General features: G+C 40.5%; 1 protein-coding gene across 2 annotated transcripts in view; it reads left to right on the top strand.

Moving 5' to 3' along the window:
- CDH22 (cadherin 22) overlaps positions 1-22,761 on the top strand; it is a 149,392-nt gene that overhangs the window by 99,776 nt on the left and 26,855 nt on the right. For both annotated transcript variants that reach the window (XM_075177727.1, XM_075177728.1), the window contains exons 3-5: positions 13,118-13,412; positions 13,490-13,609; positions 18,302-18,469. In XM_075177727.1, the coding sequence (XP_075033828.1) occupies positions 13,118-13,412; positions 13,490-13,609; positions 18,302-18,469 (583 nt within the window). The remainder of the gene's footprint in view (positions 1-13,117; positions 13,413-13,489; positions 13,610-18,301; positions 18,470-22,761) is intronic.

Here is a 22,761-nt window from a genome sequence, read left to right as displayed (position 1 = left end):
GGACGGTCCAAGGTATAAAGTGTATATTCCTCGAATTGTTCCAGATAATAGCTCTATATGTGGTTATTGATTGTATTGTACAAAGTACTCACCTGGTTCGAATATCAATTTTATTGTTCTAAGTCTATAGGGTTTATACTATAACATTTCTTGATAAAGAGAATTTAAAATGATAAAAAGACATAACCATGTTAATGATGTAGATTTCAGTGTTCAAAAGTCCACTTTACACTACACAACATGTAATGTGTTGATATATTTAGGAAGATGCACAGGTAGAATTTGTTATTACACATAACAGCCAATGAGTATCCTGATTTAATATTCTAAACAGCACTAAAACTGCTGCAAATTTAATAAATGTTCTTGTTTGTCTTTAAAGCTACATCACTGGCTGTTTAAGAAAGAGAACAGCCCATTCTCCATTTTCTTCCTATCTATCAAAATGTTACCACCGACTATGGCCGGAACAGATTCGCTTGGCTTCTCCCGGGGATAGGTTCCCCATGGGCCTATTTAGCAAGGACAGTAGCGGTACAATTCCTGCCACTATTCTCCCAGTGCGATCTCAGAACGGCGATAGCACAGGCTATTTACAGAAAAAAATACTTTATTTATTTATTTAAATAAAGGACTTTTTTGTTTCACTGTAGCATAAAAATATTTACTATTAGTTTTAATATTTTTATTCTGTTTCTAAACTTTGTTTTTGTTTTTCTGGGGGAAGCTGGAAGTTAGGGCTACCAGTTCCACTGTTGCAGAAACCAGGTCACGCATGTGCAGATGCATGCAGGACTGGCTGGAGAAATGGTAAGGCTTTATTAGTATCGTATAATGGTAAATAGGCAACCTAATCTTAAATGTTACTCACCTGTTCCTCCCCTGCTCCGTGCAGCCATTTATTCCAGGGACTCCGTGGTGCGTCTCTTAGCGCCAGGTGAAAACCTGGGGCTGTGTGACTGCGAAGAGGGCTATGGCAGAATGATATTTCTATATAACATAAATGGCGGAGCTGTGGGGGTAGGAAGGGAGCAATTGCATGAAGCAGCCCCCGGGCTCTAGGTTAGTGACCTTTAGTTAGTAAATCAGCTTTACCCATTATATACTGTATTACTATACTTGTATACTATATCATACTATGGGATCTATTTATCAAGACCCTATAGGGCACATTTATCAATGTTCGCATAAAGTGAAAAATAGTTTTCAATCCTTGCTGCATTGTTAAGGATTGAACTATTTCTCAAATTTATGAAGAACCCAACACAGAAACAGCAGTTCCGATAAACTGCTGTTTTTGTGATAAAAAAAATCACACTTACCCCCCTCTTCGGAATGTGATGTCTATGGATCTCCTCCTTGTCCTCTTCGTTCCTCTTCATACTGCAATTGCGCATGTGCAGTTCGAAGAACTGGACATGCGCACAAACATCTCTGCTCTCTCTCTGCAACTATAGTTGTAGAGAGAGAGCGGTGAGTGACAGGGAGGGATCATGTGATCCCTCCACACAAGCGCTGTCTGAAGAGCAGAGCTGACAGTACTGAAATTGTTCATTTAGGATAATGTATGCCAGCTTTAGCTTTTTTTTCGGAACTTGTTAGATTGCGAGAGGGAGCAGTCACCATACTGTAGAATGGTGACTGCTCCCAAAAATGAAGCAGAATGCAAAGCAGCAGATATCCACTATATCAGACCAGTACAGGGTCCCTGTGCGCATGCGTGAGCCGGAATGTCGGCATTTCCAGTTTCAATTACGAAAATTAGGCAACTAATGAATAACTATATTGAAGAAGAAAGAAAATTGCTTTATTTAAGTAATGAAGCATTTTTATCTTGTATACAGGTGCTGCTATCACCATCCTCTGATTTTATTTTACATTTTTGTTGTTGTTTGTCTAATAACAATACCAATAAATGAATGTATAATAGTAATAGTTGAAGAACTTTCCCAAATTATAAGCGTGTGTGTGAGAAGTTTCCATCAGAGCTGACAATGCATTTCTCATAGTCTATCGCAGGTTTAGGGATTGTTCAGGTTACATTCGCATTCATGTTAACGCAGCACAGGGAGCTGCACCACGAATGGATGTAAAAAGCACCAATAATGTGTGGTCCTTTCACTATTCCATCACCCTCTGTACCTCTTGGCCTGCTTCCCTAGCCCTATTTTCTTAACCTTCGGCCTACTTCTTGCTGATTTCTACCATCCCTTTCACTCATTATCCCAGTAATAATTTGATTTGCTTTACCATGTTACGTGTGTCTGTGTATATATTATTGTTCATTTTTGTTATTTCTGTATCATGTTGTGTCATGGCTCACTGTTTTTTTGTATGTCATGTACGGCGCTGCGGACCCTTTGTGGCGCCTTCTAATTTAAAGTTAATAATAATAATGCCGTTATTCCCTAACAAACTTTTATCAGTCCCTGGGGGAGATTTAATTCAGCGGGATGTGTCTCTGGAACTTCCACGCAGACACATAGCGCCGCGGTTATGGCAGGAATCTCATCTCATTATTCCTTGCACCCAGTACAGGAAGGCAGATAATTGAGCGGATATGCCTGCCGTAATGACTGGCAATGTGTGCAGCCAGACATCATGGTGATGTCCTTGTGGCACATCACCAACATTTGAATCTCCCCCACTGATTATGAAACTACTGGGACTGCAGGGTGCACAGTCTGTACAGAGAGGAAAGCAAGCATATAAAGGGCTTTGGGTACAAAGTAACCGGTACTCCCTTGGCAGTGTATATGTGTGCAACAGAGGATGAGTCAGCCACATCCGTTCATCCACAACCCGATCTTAGCCACATTATAAGAAAGGGAAAGTGACTACACAGACCAATAGCTTCTTATTGGCTCACGCTGTCACATCTATCCAGACTGCATTGGTTTTTGCCTGCTGGACCATGTATTCTGGTTCTCTGCGCAACCGGGGGACAAAGACTTGGCTGCACCAGGGCCTAAGATTACTCTCGGCAGTCCCGCAGAGAGGTAAAATCATACTTACTTACTTAATGATGCGATTCACTACAAATCACGTTTTGGTACACAATAGCGGGATGCGGGAGATTTGTCAGCTCTCCCGGGAGTCCGTGAGACTGACCCGAATTTCGGGAGTCTCCCGGACATTCTGGGAGAGTTGGCAAATATGGGTAAAATAAACTGTATTTAGGTTATGCATTCCTCACGTGAAGGGAAATAATAATTTTGAAATTAGAGATTTTCTCTCTCATTGATCTCACCATACCCCCTTCTCTATTATTTATCCCCATACCTCTCCCTTTTTCAACTTTGTGTGCCACTTACATCCCCTGAGGTCATTAAAAAATTTAAATTATACTTTTACTTGTTTACTATACAGAATATAAATACATTTGCCCTTGAAGTTTCAGAAGGTCAGAAGGATACACAGTTTACACACACACACACACATATATATATATAAAGGAAGTGATCCAGGATTGAGGAAAGTGGACATAGTATATTAGGAGACATAGAGGTGCAACAAAGATTAAGCAAGCGATAATGAGGATAAAAATTGCTGAGCTTTTTTTTAATTAATTTTATTCCATGTAATGGGCTGTATTGTACATTCCTATGTTATGTAGCAGAAAAGCCCCCACTTTCAATAACATGGAATTGAAAATATTGACTCAATAAAATTTCTTATACTAAAATAATTTAATTCTGGGCTGACTGAAAGTTACAGTGTTGACCAGAGACTGTAGCAATATACCGTCTATGCAGAGAATCAAGTTCTGATAACAGCGGCACATTGCTTTACTTTGATTGACTAATCTTTTTTTTATTAGAGATTGTAAACACATTTTAAGTGTCAGGATTTCACTGTTTGCAACTCTTCATAATTGCTCAAGTTTAGAAAATAGTTAGATCTTGCTAATTGCCCATGTTACTTAAAATGACTTTTGAATACAAACAATTTTTAAGACTAATTTGCTTTGCTCAGAATTTACTAATCTATGATACCAAGCAAACTATTTTTATTATTTTGGTCCCTCGAAGACACTGTTACATTGCTTTGAGAGAGTTTTTGGCTACATCATTGATGGAGATTTTTTCTGACCCCTATAATTAGACCAGGCTTTTAATAAAGCACACACTTAGGGGTATATTTACTAAACTGCGGGTTTGAAAAAGTGGAGATGTTGCCTATAGCAACCAATCGGATTCTAGCTGTCATTTATTTAGTGCACTCTACAAAATGACAGCTAGAATCTGATTGGTTGCTATCGGCAACATCTCCACTATTACAAACCCGCAGTTTAGTAAATATACTCCTTAGTGTACTTTGATTAAAATATAGAGAAAAAAAGAAAATACACACACAATGAAAGGCAGACTTTAGGCTCTCACCTGTGACCCTATTTTATATAAAATTAAAATTACATTTCATTATAAAAAGTACATGTTTAATTTCTACCTTTTCCCCCTTCCTTATGCTATCCAAGTAAGAGAAGGGTATACAAGCACAAAGCTTATCTGTAATTGTTACATTATTTGACTTGACGGCGCCAACTCTATACTCCAGTGCATCTGTCACTGACTCTAAAAGCCATCATGTGATCAATGAATGAATGTGATTAAACATCTCATGAGGACACATCTAATTAGCTATATATTAGTAGAGTCAAACCTTGAAATGTAACATGTTGTAGAGCAGGGAGAACTGTGTTGTGTTGCATTCAATTTACATGGTTTCTTTTCCCTCCTGGTTTATTGGCCAATCGCGACGTTAGGGCCACTGAAAATTGGAAGGGGGAAGAGAAGAGAGCACATGATTGGACCAGCACTGTCGATAGCCAATCACATGCCACCTTCCCAACAACATTGATTTCACTCAATACAAATATCTTGTGACCTTAAAGCTATCCCAGTTAGCAACATCCAAGAGTTGAGAGTAAAAATTCCATATCAGAACTGCTCTAGTTAATCAGGAAATTACTTGTAAGTGCTTAAAATATGAGTGTTGCTCAGTGCATGCTGCCATTTTTCTGTGTCAGTCCAATATCTCATCAGTGCTTTTAAGCAATAAATAAGCTGCCCTGTTTGTAGCATTGTATGCTTCTTCTGAGTTCTTTATCCTCCTTTATTTGTTTGATATTATGTTTTTACAAAGTAGTGCAAAACATTCCCATCATACAGTTGTCCTTGTTGCTGGCATGTCATGCTGCTTCATTTTCTGAGAGACATCATGATTACATCTCTTTATAAGTTGTAGGAATTTTGTAATTCAGTATAAAATGCCCATTTACCACATTCACGTGTATGAAAGACGTCTCTTACACTGAGCTTTCCATTAAATGTTTTCATTTTATGAGTTTTGTTAAACATTAAGTACAGTACTTTCATTCCCATCACATCATCTGTCACCTTATTCTATATCAAATTAAAATTACATTTTATTGTAAAGAGCACATTCTTAATTTCTGCCTTCTTTCCTTATACTATCCACGTAAGATAAATGAAGGGTGCAAACACAAAGCTTATCTAGCTTTGTTACAGTATATGACTCTACAGAGTCACCTCTATACCCCAGTGCATCAGTCCCAGACCCTAAAAGCCATCACAGGACTTCCCCTTCATTTATCAAGGGGTTAAATCGGAGATTTCTACTGCATTAACCTTCTTTGTGTTGGTTACCGCAATCATCATAGAACTATATGGGGACTGCAATATTTTTCGCTGCATACCTTCCCGGGTTGGCGCTAGCGCACCTGTTCTATGGGGTCCAGTGAAGCCGGAAAGGCGTTGCTTGATCCCCCACCAGGGTCAGATCACTATGTCCATGCGTGGACGTTAGCTGTGAATGCGCATTTCACTTCCCGCAATAACTGGCAGCATTAGGCTGTCGGTGAAGAGAAAAAGTACTTTGTGGAAGAGGTCTATTCCAGGGCCCCCCAGAGCATAGTAAATAGTGGTTGTACTGTGTTATCTAGTGCTGTGATTTGCAGCACTACATAATAATTGTTACCACTGCTAAATAATTAATAGACACCTATATTATTATACGAGACCACAGGAGTTGACGTCTGAGGTCTGAAAGACGCATGTTAGTTTCCAATGTCATATCCGTATTATTTGTCTTTGTGACAACAACTCCATATTTGTCTAAGCTTGAAACCGACACACAGACATAAATACATACACACAGTTGTCGTCCTAAAAACACACAATCATTTCCAGGGACACTTGGCTGATCCAGTGCATTTAATCTCATAGCACATGGCACAGTCTGCGCAAAACTTGCGGCCCTATAATACTCATTTTGTTATGTTTATTCACATTGGTTATTTATTTACTAATCTTTATTTATAGAGCACCACCATATGATGCTTCATTGTACAGGGTATATTGAATCATACACTTTAGTTCCTGCCCCATTGGTACTTATTACCTACTACGCAAACACACACTAGGTTCCCTCTTGTTTTTGGGCTGTGGGGGCTGGGTGGCAGGGGGGCATGTGCCCCCCGGGCTGGTCCCATAGTGGGCTACATTGGGCTGGGTCAATGAGCCACCTGCATGTTTTTTTCTTTTAAAATGTTCCTAATAGGCTGCTGAGTCTACTCTTGATCCCCCTCTCCCGGGCTAAAATTTGCCAGCCCTCCCCTGTGTGGGAGATAACTTGCCCCCACACATTGGGAAAACATACAAACTCCACACAGATAGGGCTCTGGTTGGCAGAGAACCCATGACCATACTTGCCAACTCTCCCGGAATGTCCAGAGCAGGCAAATATCCCGCATATGGCATCTTGCTCCTCAAAATGACGCGATTCACGGTGAATCGTGTCATTTTGCCCCCCCCTGCGACAAACCCGACATTTTGTCGCGGGAGGTGGAGCCAAAATGACGCGAATTGCCCTGCCCCCCCCCAACCACGCCCCCTTGCCTGGGATCTCCTGGAATTAACTTTCCAAAGGTTGGTAAGTGTGCCCATGACCCCTACTCTGTAACACAGCAGTGATAACCACTGATTATAATTTTTTTGCAATTAAAACATTACTCTTCAAAAAATATTAACATCTAAAGCTCAGGGGTAAAAAAGAGATGGTAAAAAATGAATCTTGCCTGCAGGAAAGGAAGCTTTTCAGATATGGATTCTTCTACTGGAATTTGGAGCATGGCAGAAATAGGAGCCCTGTGTCCCCGAACAGCCTCTGTCAGTCTCTGCCTCTGTTTAGCTGTAATTAGAGATGACTGAAAGATCTCCCTCATTCCGCATTTGACTTGTGCACTTTACGCCAGCAGGATTTGGCATTAAGTGTTCCTACCCCCGACCACACTATACGGCAGCATGAATTCGCCATCGGCGTTCCAGTTCTATTCATTCTGCAAAATGCAAATTTACAAATACAGCGCGGAATCATATCACCCAAAATTTACACCTACTCTGCTGCAAAGCTGGATTAGCGCAAATCTTTGCGCTCATTCTTAGCATTGATTGGCACAGTAATTATGGGAGGTAATGCTCATTATATTGTCCATAGGCAAACCGAGGGGGTTTTCCTAGTGCCTGGAAACCCCCCTACAAGCCTGGGGCACTGTATAATTGAGGTGGCTGGACCCTGCCCCCGCTTCACACGGCTCTGCTCGAAAAGGAAGTGCACGCAGCATTGTCCATGTATATTATGGGGATAGGGAGAGTTGGAGAGCAGCCAAGCACTCTCTAAAATTTTAGCCATGCCCCCCAGCATGCTGGTCACACCCACTGGTGGCGTGGTGTGGAAACCCCCCTCTGCAAATCCTGCATTTGCCCCTGTTGTCCTATTCTTCCTGTTACTGTCTTGTTAATCCTTTATAGTTTTTAGCAATGTCTAGATAATGGGCTTCTAGATAATAGATTCTACACCTGTTCCAGCCCTCAAACCAGGATTGTCTTTACAAGCTCATACTGACTGTTAGCAAATGTGTTTCATTCCTGACATTTAAGAAAATGCATGTCATGTCTGATTAGGGACCAGAGTAGTGAAATATTACACTGCATTGCTGCATATGAATTAGTGCACATACTGTATATACTACATGCATTTTTGCCAGTTGTTATCAATAGCCAACGTTATTCGCTGTCTTTGGAAGTTTTGTTCGTATTTGTTGTAGTGGATCTGTCATGTTTGCAAAAACTGCATATCCCGGATGCCTTTTCTTCCTCTTCACAATAACCTTTAATTGTCATATCTTAAGTTATCGAAAATAAAGACACAGAGACTGTATAAAGAGGCTACATAGGTCACAATTTATTAATAATTGAAAACTTGGTGGCGGGTCAGCTAACCAGCTGATTACCCGAACCAAGCGTGGATGGCGGATCGACTTTAATCTACTTAACATGGGGAACTGCCGTTACTGCTGTTTAGGAACTAAATCTGGCGTCAGAGTGACTACAATCCCTCTAGACTCACAATGACGTGCCCTCACAAAGCAGGTCAAGGGATCCCCCACACCAAGGGACCAAGCACCACTCTTACCTCGAAGGGGGGAGTGACCTGTGGCCAATCAGCGATAGCGCCGTATGAATCAGCCGCTGATAGCCGTGCCCTTCATACCAACTGTGCCTGCTCTGTGACGATGGGAAAACAAAGAATTCACATGAGCAGGCCAATCTGTCACCAGGGTGGGTTGGCGGGATCTTGCGAAGAAGAATGAGGCCGTCTAGACAGCCAGAGGATCCCTATATAGAAATCCAGGACACTCCCACATACTACTATTGGTCGGCCTGGAACAGGGAATATTAACTCTTTGCAGGTAATTGTAAAGTTACAGAGGTACACACAGGTCTGCGTTTAAGTGCTTTTGTCTATAGGGACTCTCTTGTCATAACACTGCACTGATATCTATAAAATAGCTCATTAGGACTAATCTAATTAGCTATATTAAAGTTGAATCAAAACTGAAAATGTAACATATTGTAGAGGCGGGTAGACCTTGATGTCCTGGTTATTTGCCCAATGACAACTTTAGGGCCACAGAAAACTTGAAAGAGGAAGAGAAGACAGCACATGATTGGACCAGCACTGTCGATAGTCATTTACATGTCACCTTCCCAACAACATTGATTTTCACTCAATAAAGATATCTTGTGACCTTAAAGCTATCCCATATAGCAACATCCAGGAGGTGAGCATAACAATTCCATATCAGAACTGCTCTAGTTAATCAGGAAATTACTTGTAAGTGCTTAAAATATAAGTGTTGCTCAGTGCATGCTGCCAGTTATCTCTGTCAGTCCAATATCTCATCAGTGGGTTTAATCAATAAATAAGCTGCCCTGTTAGTAGCATTGTATGCTTCTTCTAAGTTCCTTATCCTCCTTTACTTGTATATATACTAGTATATGTTTTACAAAGTAGACAGTGCAGAATGTTCCCATCATACAGTTGTCTTGGCTGTTGGCATGTCACGCTGCTTCCTATTTTGAGAGACATCATCATTACAGCTCTTTTATAAGTTGTAGGAATTTTGTAATTCAGTATAAAACACCCATTTACCACATTCACGTGTATGAAAGACGTCTCTTACACTGAGCTTTCCATTAAGTGTTTTCGATTTATGAGTTTTGTTTAACATTAAGTACAGTACTTTCATTCCCATCACATAGTTGCCAACATTTTAAAATCGTTTCTAAGGAGACATTGCTGCCGATCTAAGCACATCACGCGTGATCCAGTCCCTGTGGATCTTGGAGCCCTGCAACTTCCATCATGTCATGTTTACAGGATTTTATTATAATGTCTCATATTCCATTAACATTCACTTATGAACCCTAGATAATAAGAACAGATTGTAGGAATCATAGCGAACATGCAGAAGTAGTGATCATTGATTGTGCAGCAGTCATATATTGAGAAATAGACAATATCAGGGGCAAATCTTTAAAACCCATAACTCCCAACACGTCTGACCTAGCCAGCAGGACAGAGGGCGTGGCCACATCAAAAGGGGGCGTGACTACAGCCACGCCCTTACGGGGCTGTCTAGCGCCAGGGCCGTCTAAACAGCATTGCACTGGGACTCTAACTTTACAACCACTCACAGGAATGAAAATGCAAATTATCGATAAAATTAAGCTGATATTTATTGGTACCTCCAACAAAATCAGTGTTTGAACATTAAAAATACATGCTGTACAGCAGAGATTAATCCGCACAAACGTTTGGACAATATAACATGAGCCTTGAAGTTGAAAAACAAGAAATTCAACATAAAAATGGTAAATCAGACAGACGGAGATGGTATAGTATGAAATTACTAGAGAACAGCTGTTACTGAGGTGATTAGTCCACCTAAACGTTTCAATAAAGAGGGTTTTGAAGGTTCTGAATAAAGCTCCCGGAATATTATACTTTAAAAGTTGTCAAGTCTATGGGGCTCCCGGGCAACTGCCCACCTTGCCCATGTGTTAAGACAGCTCTGACTAGCCCTGTAAAGCTCTTGAAGATCTTGGACTAACCCTGGTACTAAGGAACAGTTGATAGCGAAGCTTTGTGCCAGGGCCCACACTTCTTGCCTACTGAATCTGTCTCTTTTGTATACCGAGCTTAGCCTATCGCTGGCTTTAGGCCAATGCTGGCAGCTATTGAGTGTGACGAGGCAGATCAAAGTATACATATATATTCCAGAATAATATACAAGTATTTTATTATTTTCAATAACTACTCAGTATAATTGTTTTTGCTTTGTTGACCAGATTAAGTTTTCAGTATCTGCTCATATCTGTTCTTACCTTGTTTGACTTATAAATTACAAGGCCTTTCACACGTGCATGAAAAGCATGGATTTCATATCTCTTAACAGTTTGCTAGCTATATGTGCATTTTTTCAAAACGGAACTGTATGTACCTAAATCCTACTTCTACAAGGACGTGTCTGAAAAGAAACGCATTTCACAGCACGTTGAATTGACAGATGGGAATGTTAATCTGTCATAAAAAAAAGCCTGTTTTAAAATGTAAATATTTACAAAATACACATTTTCTGCACATATCAAGGGGCTCTAAATTCAAATGTAAAAAAATATTTTTAATATGACAATTGTCGTGTTTTATTAGGCTTAAAAAATATATTGTCTTTGGCTATGTGTATTTGACTCATTGTCAAGTGTCAAGATATCAGTTTTTTTGTTGGTCTTAAACAAGAGGCAGGAAAGGATTTACTGCAGCCAGCAGAACAACTGTGAAAATCAATATCCGCACTGTTGAAGATAGATTTAAATTTATGTTTGGTTGGGAAGTTGATTACTTATTTGAAGATATTCAGCTATTGTGAAAATGTGTGGGAATAAGACCAGTCAGACGTGTTCTATAGTGAGAACGGGCCCATTACAAATTTTCAGCTCCCGTCCCCAAACAGTCTTTACTGCAGCAGGGGCTTGGTACAGTTTATAGATGATTTATCATGTCTTATCCAAAGGAAGTTTTAGATAGAGCATGTGCACTCTGTATGTCGTGCAAAGAACAAAGTCCCCAAATGCTCACTCCGACTAGGAGAAAGCTTGGAAGGCCGTAGAGGAGCTGTAGGAGGAAGCTGCCCGTAAGCGAGCAAGAGTTCATTACCGCAGCCAACAATCGGCCAATCAGTGGCGAAATTACCATTGGTGCAGCTAGAGAGCTGTGCGCCCCGTTTCCCTCCTACCCGCTTCCATGCACTGGAGCACACAGCTCGCCATTTCCGCCTCTGCGCCCAGTGTATAGATTTCATCCTCTCTCCGGCCAGAGGTAGCATCTGTGCTCTCTCTCCTTTTTAGGACATTTAGAGCGCACATAAGGCTCTTTGTACATCTTTTTTTAGACGAATCGTGACAGGTCCACAAGCAAAGTCTCAACGGTGAACATAAAATACTGTTCATGGATAAGAAGTATTCAGATATCTGTAATTTAAATGTATCTGGATTGTCACGGCCATACAATAGACATGGTCAAGTTGTCTGGTATGTATATTAAAAAAAAAAGAAGTATATTCAGACTTGTGCAGTAACCTATGGCTTTGATCAGCTGTTAGCTTTGATCAGTTTAAAAGTAAATATCTGATTAGTTGCAATATGCTTTTGCACATTTGTGCTTTTGCACATTTGTACTACATGTGAATGATTAAACATTCACTGTAAAGCACAGTGTACTATGTTGGTGATATATAAATAAAAGGTAATATAAACAGTAATCTAGCATGCAGGATATCACACCAATCCCTTTACAGGTGCCATGTTATCAGGTCACAGCTAAGTTTTTATCTTATCCTTTTCCCATTCCTGATTCCAAGATTTCTCCCGAGCTGCCCCTTTCCACTGGAACGACCTCCCACGTTCCATCCGACTGTCCCCTAATTTGTGCTCCTTCAAACATGCACTTATAACTCACCTCTTCCTCAAAGCCTACCAGCCATCTACCTAACGCTCTCTCCATACTTGTCTCTTCACCTCTCTTCCCTGTCCCTTCTCTAGCGCATGATCCCTACTGACTCCCTTGGTGCCTGCTGTCCGGTTGCCCTCCCCTTAGTATGCAAGCTCTTTCGAGCAGGGCCCTCTTTCCACCGGTCTCTATACCATTTCTTCTGCTCCAGCCTCACTATAATTGCTATGCCTGGAGCTCCTGTAGTCTTGGTATTACTCGTTTATTGTTCTGTACTTTTTTACCCTGTACGGTCTACTATTTGTATTATGTACGGCGCTGCGGAAATCTTGTGGCACCTTATAAATAAAGGATAATAATAATTCTACCAGTCTGGGACAATGCAGAAGTCAGAGGCTTATTACCAGGTTTGAAATCTCCTTGTGAACAGAGATACCAATAAATATCTTGCTATGCCATTTCAACTTTTTGTCTTACCATTTCAACCACTGTATACAAACTGAGGATGTCTATTGTACAATCATGCTTCATGTATAAAAATGTCAATGTTGGTGTTGTTATTATTTACCTATGACAAAAGTAACATTCCCATGTTTCCAAAACATAGCTGAAAATTATACTTGCCAATTATTGTATTGTTATTATTACAATTATTTAGGCTTTCTTTCTAAGATACCAATATAAACACAATCAGATCACAAGTTGAACTGTCAAAGTGAATCTAATTTCTCCTTCATCTATACAGATTCACTCAGACTCAGATGAGGGAGACGGCTCCATTAAATACACTATTTCTGGAGAGGGTGCTGGTTCCATCTTTATCATTGATGAACTGACGGGAGACATACACGCCACTGAGCGCCTGGATCGTGAGCACAAAACGTTCTACACATTGCGTGCCCAGGCCAGGGACAGGCACACGGACAGACTGCTCGAGCCGGAGTCTGAGTTTATCATTAAGGTTCAGGACATTAATGACAGTGAACCACGATTTCTGCAGGCACCGTACATTGGGAGTGTCCCTGAGCTGTCTCCCGTGGGTAAGTCACATTGATGGGGTAGTATGGGCCACTAAAGGTGGCAGAAATGATGACCTTTGCCTCTATTCTCCTTACAGGTACATCTGTCATGGCAGTATCAGCGTGGGATGCAGATGACCCAGCTTATGGGAGCAGCGCAAGAGTGGTATATAGCGTCCTAGAAGGAGAGAAGCACTTCACTGTGGATAGCAAGACAGGTGAGACCTGTTACAGTCCACCTGTACAGTGGAGGCAGCCATTTTGTGAACTGATCTACTAATAATGAGAATACAGCTTATCATCATCATCATTTATTTATATAGCGCCACTGATTCCGCAGCGCTGTACAGAGAACTCATTCACATCAGTCCCTGCCCCATTGGAGCTTACAGTCTAAATTTCCTAACATACACACACAGACACAGACAGACAGAGAGAGAGACTAGGGTCAATTTTGATAGCAGCCGATTAACGTACTAGTATATTTTTGGAGTGTGGGAGGAAACCGGAGCACCCAGAGGAAACCCACGCAAACACAGGGAGAACATTCAAACTCCACACAGATAAGGCCATGGTCAGGAAATTAACTCATGACCCCAGCGCTGTGAGGCAGAAGTGCTAACCACTAAGCCACCGTGCTGCATCAATTATTGGAATTATTGGCATCAATGAGACACACATTGTCAGGAATTCCAGTTAATGAATAGACTGCATTCTCCTAAACATTGTTTTGCCCACAGAATGGCTGTTTCCACTGTGTGTGTCAGCGATTGGTATACTTTAAGACTACACACCACATCCTGCTTTCCATGTTTAAATCCGTGAAGTAAAACAAAGGTGTAAACACATGTTTAAGACAATAGAATAGACATAGGTAACAGCATGCAGCATCCACACAAGTGAAGACGTTTGCTTTTATTATTGTAATTTGTAAGTCTTCCCCTGCAGTCTTATAAGCTACCAATCAGCATTGTAGATTTCATTGTACGGTCAGTAGATTTGTTGCTGCTGTTATTTAGATTTGAGGGAAAATTAAATTAGCTGCAATGTTCCTCAGAGCATCGGGGTGCAGGATTTTTACAATAATCGCCACTGATTTTTTTTCTCGCTCCCCATAGAGGTGCAATGATTTTACCATACCATCTGTAAAAGTGTGCAGCCGCGATGTTTATGCTGCTAATTGTGTCAATAAAAGATATTTTTATGGGTTTGCTCTAATGTTGCCAAAATTCAACTCAACTTGGTTTTTCAGCTGTAGATTAGGTCACATGACAACTACAATGCATTTTTAGTGTCCCAGCACCAGTGCTAAGGTCTCAAAGGCCTTTTTCTATAGCATTGATGGCTGTCAGTCTGCTGTAGGTGGCTGTCATAGATGCTTGTAGTAGACCTTATGAAAGTCACACATAAGTAGCATAAAACCTACACCATAGCTTATCAGTCTGACACAGACACTTAGGGCTAGATGAAAAAGGGGAGATGTTGCCTATAGCAACCAATCAGATTCTAGCTTTCATTTATTTAGTACATTCTACAAAATGACAGCTAAAATCTGATTGGTTGCTATAAGCAACATCTCCACTTTTTCAAAGCCGCAGTTTAGTAAATATACCCCTTAGTCCTTAATTACAAATTCCATGTGGAAGGGTAAGCGATTTCAATCACACGGCTAGTGTGCTGCTTATAATCTTACATAGGTAAATCTGACAATGCTCTGGAGAATGGTATGTAGACAAGATGTATATTTCAAGATGAAAGATTTACTTAAAAGGCACACAATGCCCTGTGCTGTCCTGTATGTTGCCTTAGCCTATAAAATGGCTGCACTCGCGCAGAGTAGGTGGCCGGTACAATATAAAGTAGAAATATTACCAAAATAAAAATGTTCTATACATGGAGAAATGGTACATATGATCTTTGCCATTTAACATAGCTTATAGTTTCTTTAGATGCCTAGTCTAGGCTGTATGTGAGGAAGTACCTATGTCAGTTTTGGCTAACCTGTGACACTCCAGGTGTTGTGAAACTACAAGTCCCAGCATACCCTTCCAGCAATAAGCTGCTGTATATTGGCAAAGTATGCTGGGACTTGTAGTTTCACAACACCTGGAGTGCCACAGGTTGGCCAACACTGACCTCTGTATAACTTATAGTCAATAAAGAGTGTTGTTAACTGCTACAATCTTGACATTCTAGTAACTACAGTGACAGTAAAAGTTAAGTAAAAACAAACAGGTTAAAATATGATCAAGACACCACTAGAAATAAAACTTGTATATCCTCATATTGAAAATTAATGTAATACAAGTCTGTTTACTGATAGGCTATGATTATATATGTGATAACTAATGTTTTTATACATTAAACCTGGAGGCGTAGCTACTTACTGCTTACGAAGGCTGGATTCGCATTGGCCAACGTGTTGAGGAGTTAGTGGGATTTATCCCGTGCTACATGCCTTATACCTTCAGTTTACATATCACTCCTCCCCAGTGTTAGGGTCAGGAACAATGTTCATTAGAACTTCCACATTATTTATGGCCAGTCCTGTGACATGACATGGTTATGTCACCAGGAAAATCCTTATAGGAAGGAAAGTCCAGTGAGGAGGAAGTGAGAACAGACCAAGGTCCCATACAAGGAAGCAATACTAGACTGATTGGAGTCTATTGTAACATATCAAGGTCATTTCTGGTTACAAAAATATAAGAATTTCAATACAAAGGTTAACAATTAAAAAATACATTGTACAAGCTGTACATCTATATTTATCCCTTCACTGGTTGGGTTTGGACAACAACGTTTTGGGAGATCAACTAAAAACAAACAAGGGATATTTAAACAAACTGTACTGGGATGCGTGTTACAATGAATTGTACAAGATTGGAGATTCCATTAATATTAACCGTTGTACACTGTAATTATTCTATTCTGAGACTGCTGTCATTTGTTTATAATTGCTACAAATTTGTGGCACATTTTCCCAATGTAGAATTTTCATGTATTGAGCGCTGAAGGCTTATTGTATGTAATCCAATTAAAAAATACATGCTGTGGTCAACGGGGTGGAGAGACTAATGATATGTGCAAGGGGATGGTGTTGAGTAGGAAGTGGGAGCAATAGATGGCTCATTTAGTCAGATTGTTCACATTGCTATCTGTTCCATCCCTTTGCTGAAAGCTGACTGTTTTATTGGCTTAGTAGAGATGAACTTCTCTATATTGTATTACTCAGGGATAGTTCAGTAGCCTGAGTAACAGTCTCCTATATAACTTGTTGCTTTAACTTCTTGAAAGTGCCCTCACAGATACTCGCTGTCTGACAGCATATTCATCCATAATTAAGGCATAAGCTTTAAAATTACAAGAGAGTCCCCTATAGACGAACACAATTAAATAGTGACAGTGTTGCATTCGAGCTTGCACTTACCTGAAGGGGTTAACATGGGATGTAGACCCGACCAATACTGTTGAGGGAGGGTCTTGTGTCTTTGCATAGTATGCTGCATTTCCTGGTCTGAGTCACTCGGCTGGCAAAATCCCGCCCACCCACGCCATTTTAAGTAAAGTTTTAAAGGTGAATGGTTGTTTGTACAACCTTTTAGTAGGGCTTATATGTAGTTAGTGGGGGAGGAAGGCACTGCGATCAGCGGCTGATATATACGGCTCTATCGTGAGTGGCCGCAGGTATCTGTCCCCTTACAAGGCAACGGTAACTCTTGTCCCTTCTGTGGGGAGGGGCCTCGCCTGTCTCAGTGAGGGAGGGGGAGTGAGTAGTGAGGTGAGTGCAGTTTACTCTGACGCCAGGTTTGGGCCGGCCAAGCAGTTGGGGTTATGAGAGAAGTGGGTGGACTTAAGGCTATATTGCCATGTCCACGCTTGGTTATGGGTATCGCTGGAGCTGATCCGCAGTGCTCTTTCTCTGCCACCAGGTTTAATTAGGTTATAATAAAATACGTCAGTTTGCCACTTTACTCAGTTCTCCGTGTCTTTATTTTATATAAGTTGGTTATCTTATTCAAGGTATGGTGAAGGTGATGAAGGGCATACACAGTGAACTATTTATGCACTTACAATAAAAAGTAAATATAATTTCACTCTGCTACCAAAACAAAGCTCTATCTGTACAAGTAAATAAACTGCTGATCTGTTCCAAGAAAAACACAACGTAAAATTAATTTGGGGACTCAAAGCAGTTACAAATATTTCTAAGTTTAGCAGACACCTGTCAAAACTGGGTTATGTGGTCTGTCATAATAAATGTCAAAATGATCAAGTAATAGGATCAAATTATTAAACATACCAACAAATTATTAGTAAACCTAAAGACAAAGTTGGATGTAGGACATTTTTCATATAAGGGTGCATTATAGTGGTTTTAATCTAGTTGTCATTTTAGGAATTTACTCCTTCTGTAAAAGAAATTCTTTCCAAATTGACATTAGAGGGTTTTTTTTGTCCCTATGTTTTTGTATCTGGCTTGTAAAATGAAATCTAATTACAAAATATCAAAATATAATAAGTGGAAGAAGCTGCTAGTATGATGTGATCTAAATGTGTTTTCACTCCATTCACAGTTATAGTGCTAGATTTACTAAGCTGCGGGTTTGAAAAAGTGGGGATGTTGCCTATAGCAACCAACCAGCTTCTAGCTGTCATTTTGTAGAAAGCACTAAATAAATGAAAGCTAGAATCTGATTGGTTGCTATAGGCAACATCCCCACTTTTTCAAACCCGCAGCTTAGTAAATCTAGCCCATAATTTCCTCATTTGTGTATTATTAGAAAACAATAACTCACAGGTACAGATTTATTAATCATAGAATGTTGTGTAACTGCCAAGAGCTCACACAGGATGTGTGTTAGATGGATCCATTGACTAGAATTTGATATCTCTTCTTTCTGTCCCAGGTGTTATCCGCACAGCGGTCTCTGACCTTGACCGGGAGTCTCAGGACCGCTATGACCTTGTGATTCAGGCCACAGATATGGCTGGGCAGCTGGGCGGGCTTTCTGGGTCAACCACCGTCACTATTGTGATCACCGATGTTAATGACAATCCACCAAGATTCCCACAGAGTAAGTAGAAGGGAGGTTTTAGAGGAAAATGTGATTTTGTTTTCTTCATCCAGGACTGCTTGTTGGATGTAACTCTATTAATAAAAAATGGGGTATTATGACAAAGAAGAGCGGAACCTTTTTCAAGATAAATATATGTCAATGTGTCAAACCAAAATCAGGCTTAAAGGGCTAGGTGACAGCTTAACACAGTGATTAGTGAATTTACAGCAAAAAATAAATATATAAAAACATACAGTAAAGCTGCTTCCTTAGGGACCTGTTTGAAAGTGCAATACCAAAAACATAGAACAAAAAATAGAGTATACCATGTATGATATCACTGATTATTAAAAGTGTATTGGATTTTTATTGGCAGTTCTTCTTCATTCTTTGGGGGAATTTCAATTAGTCTCAAAGTGTATCCTGACCATTTGCCCCATATAGGTGGGAGGAAAAATGAATGGAGATTTCTACCGCAGTATAGGATAAAATGCGCAGCCGCGATATATATTTGATCAAAGATTATTATCTATCTTATTTGCATATTTATATAGGAAGCTACAAGTTTTATGTCTTCTAACGGTGGCCACCTGTGGCTGGACACTATGTGCAGGTCAGTGGTGCTGTCAGCACACACAGTCAGAGTTTGTTGCCCAGTCGCTCTGACTGTGTTTAAAACACAATCAGAGCGGCCGAGCAGGGTTCTCTCCCTGCCTGTCTGTGCTGACAGCGACACTGACCTACACATAGTGCGCAGCCGCAGGGAGCATGCCCCTGCTAGGGGGGTGATTCCCCCGCTCGCCTCCCATGGATCCGCCACTGGGTACACAGCTATTCACCACACTGTGTTTATGAATCACTGATATTATAATACATGCTATAGTATGTTTGGCTCTACTGTTCTTTGTTCTATAAGTCAATATGTGCCTGCAAACTAACTAGTGGTAATTTACCAAGGATTCCTCAATATGATTCCAGGGGATTTTGTGTTTGAATGCGCTATGTGTGCCACACTAATTCAAAGTCTATCCACTGGCGGATTCAGATGGGGGCGATCAGGGCAATCCCCCCCCCCCACCCAGCAGCAATCTTCATACCTTAAATTTGCTGCTGAGACGTATGATCACCTGAAAGAAAGGGGCGTGGCCAACCAATGAGAGAGAAGGAGAGGCGTGGTTCTGCAAAATCACGCCTCCTAAAAAAAATTCTAGGCCCCTGAGTCTATCTGGAAACTACCATATTAAACAAAGAGTGTGAAATCGGATGTTAAAAGAATGAAATATTTTTTATAACAAATATAATATACCACTTACAGTTTGTAAAGTTTAAATGACATGAGCTTATTTTAATCTAGCTATGGTGTGTGCTCTGCTGGCATTGCCTGGAAGCCAGAATCTTGGAATGATGTGTGTGTCTCACCATGTTCAGAACAGACGCATTTCGCAAGTAATGCTTTATCAATGACTGATAGACTTACACTGAGCACGTCTGTCTGAAAGCTAGCCAGGGTTCTACAAACTTAACTGACACACAGCAGTCAGAAATCACTAGTGCACATTAAATATATAATATCTCTCGAGGTGGGGGTGTATTATATGAACATGGAAAAGACTGAAAGGGGAGTCAAATATGGTCCAATATTAAAGTAGTGTAAAATTAGTACCATATTTTATATTGTTTTCTGTGTTACAAATTTTTCATTGCATTTCTGGAAGTCAGTTTTGGGCATTGTCTAAATCTGTTATTTACTTAGACTGTTTTCTAGAATGTTTTATTAAAATCCCTTTAATGAAATTCTTGTTAGAAATCAATTTTAAAGGTAAGAAAATAATTTTGAGGTTAAAAAGATATTTATTATGTCATTTTGACTTTGGCTTGTCCATTGCCATTTTGAGGGGAGCTTTTTTTGTCTTTAAATTGATGTTTATTGGTGAAGTTTATAAGACATGTTTGTAAAGGGGGTTTTATTTTTTATTTTTTTATTTGAAACCACATCCAATGTTGCTAAGTGATGTGCAATTTAGAGATTGTGATGCTAAATTGGAGATAAAATTAGTGTTATTTTGTATAGCGTATTATATACAGAGTACATTAAATGTCACTTTTAATTAAGACTAATTCACTCTACCTTCAGCTGACTCCACTTTGAGCTTACTGCGATTTAGTACAACAACTGCGTATGTGCCATTGTAAGACCATCAACTACATTGTGAACAAAAAGACCTTTCAGTCCTACCAATGTCCCAGCTCCCTATCACTTGGCTGGTCTCTATGGTAACAGTGTCTCATTCATTTCATCAAATAATGAGTTCAGTTTACCTGTCACTAAAGGCCACTTGCAAAAACTTCACAGATGACATTTTGTGAAAACATGCGCCTAATTCTTGTGTGAGTGTGCCGGTATATACAGAAAGCTCACATATATGTGCATCCAAATTGTGGCATTTATGCATGTTCAAAAATTAGCATCTTCTAATAGGAAAAAAGACTTCACTGTCACCCCTCCTAGGAAAGTGCATAGATCCACTCTGGCTTATACTTACAAACATTGAAATGTAAGGCAGTGGCACCGATAGATAGTCCAGATGCCCCTCACTTTCAGGAGTAATGTAATTTAGGGTTTGATTATAAATGCTCACAGTGAAAAGGTCACTTCAAAGTCCTGCCTACTACCACTGTAGAGTCCTCCAGCTAACATACCGCTGCCTTATTTATGTCCTAAATATATCATGAGCAGGGACGGTGCTAGGGTCCTCGGCGCCCTAGGCACAATTTCAAAATCCTCCCCCCCAGCACACTGCCCCGCCCCCTGGGTCTCAATGCGCCCCCCTATTCCACCCTGGGTTTAAATGTTCCCCTCCCCTCTTTCTCCTTACCTTAAAGGTGCTCCTCGCTGCTGCTGCTGCTGAGTCCCGTCCCTCACTGACACTGTCGGGCCGTGATGGTGATGTCACGCCCGACAGTCAGTGAGGGGAGTGGAGGAGAGTCGTCGGAGGGAAGGTCCGCCCCATCAGCTGTTGGAGGGGAGGAGGTCGCGATCCATGGCCCCTTGCCCCTCCCTGTGGATTCATCGGAAGCTGTGCGGCGGCCGCGGAAGGTATGCTCAGCGGTCGCCGCACAGTATTAAAGTAATTAAGTCCCCTACTTCTGTGGCGCCAACCAGAGCCCAGCGCCCTAGGCAACTGCCTAACCTTGCCTAATGGGAGCGCCGGGCCTGATCATGAGTTTGTCATGCACCAACTCTGTGCTCAGCAAAGAACGCCCCTAATCTGCCTAGCTCCTCTCATCAGATGATGCTGAATTTTACATCCCCCCTAACAGCGCCCCCTCGTTCCACAAATTCATGCTCTTCCCCATACATTGCACGTTAATTTGCACTAAAGAGGGGAGTAGCATCACAAAGCAACATTTGTGATGCACTTTAATAAACAATATTTATTTTGTAGTATATTTTTTAGTTTGCTGGCAGATGCTTCATGTAAAAGTAATCATACTTTTTTGACTGTAAATTTCTTATTACAATCTGTAGGTGTCTGCTGTCTGCTTTGTTATTTATATAATGTCGAGGACAGTAATAGCAACAGTGACACTTGCAAGCTAAAATACAATATAGCCCCCGCATAATGATGCACATAATAGTAGAAGAGGCATGACGACAAAACAATAAATAGTGTGAACATTGTAATAAACTGTTGATGTCCAGTTATATCTAGTAATAAACAATATAGTGTATAGAAACATGAGTTTCTTCTATAGAGGACAAGTCTTTCTTCCATGAACATATTTGAGTCTGAGAACAGTCAATAGCAACTCCTACAAGCTGCTGTACATAAGTATGTTGAATGACATAGAAAAGAATAAGCTTTAACGTTATTTATTCACCCTTTGTCCAGTGTTTTTCATTTTCTTTTTAAGTATACAGAACTGCCAGTAAGGGTAGAAGTCCGGTGGCTTAAAAGGAGCCAAAGGGCTAGATTTACTAAGCTGCGGGTTTGAAAAAGTGGGGATGTTGCCTATAGCAACCAGTCATATTCTAGCTGTCATTTTGTAGAAGGTACTAAATAAATGAAAGCTAGAATCTGATTGGTTGCTATAGGCAACATCCCCACTTTTTCAAACCCGCAGCTTAGTAAATCTAGCCCAAAGTGTCTTCCACCTTCTTTAAACAAATGATATTTAGTACCACTGCTATAAATAGTATTGCTTCATAAAAAACAAATAGGCTTCTCATCTGTGCTTGATGAAATAAGTGCATACAGGAAAACTGTTCCTTATATATTCCTTTTGCCATAGCATCGATGCTGCCAGGT

This window comes from Mixophyes fleayi, chromosome 6 (assembly GCF_038048845.1).
Source record: "Mixophyes fleayi isolate aMixFle1 chromosome 6, aMixFle1.hap1, whole genome shotgun sequence".
NCBI classification, from domain to species: domain Eukaryota; kingdom Metazoa; phylum Chordata; class Amphibia; order Anura; family Limnodynastidae; genus Mixophyes; species Mixophyes fleayi.
This window is presented reverse-complemented; position numbering and strand designations above follow the sequence as displayed.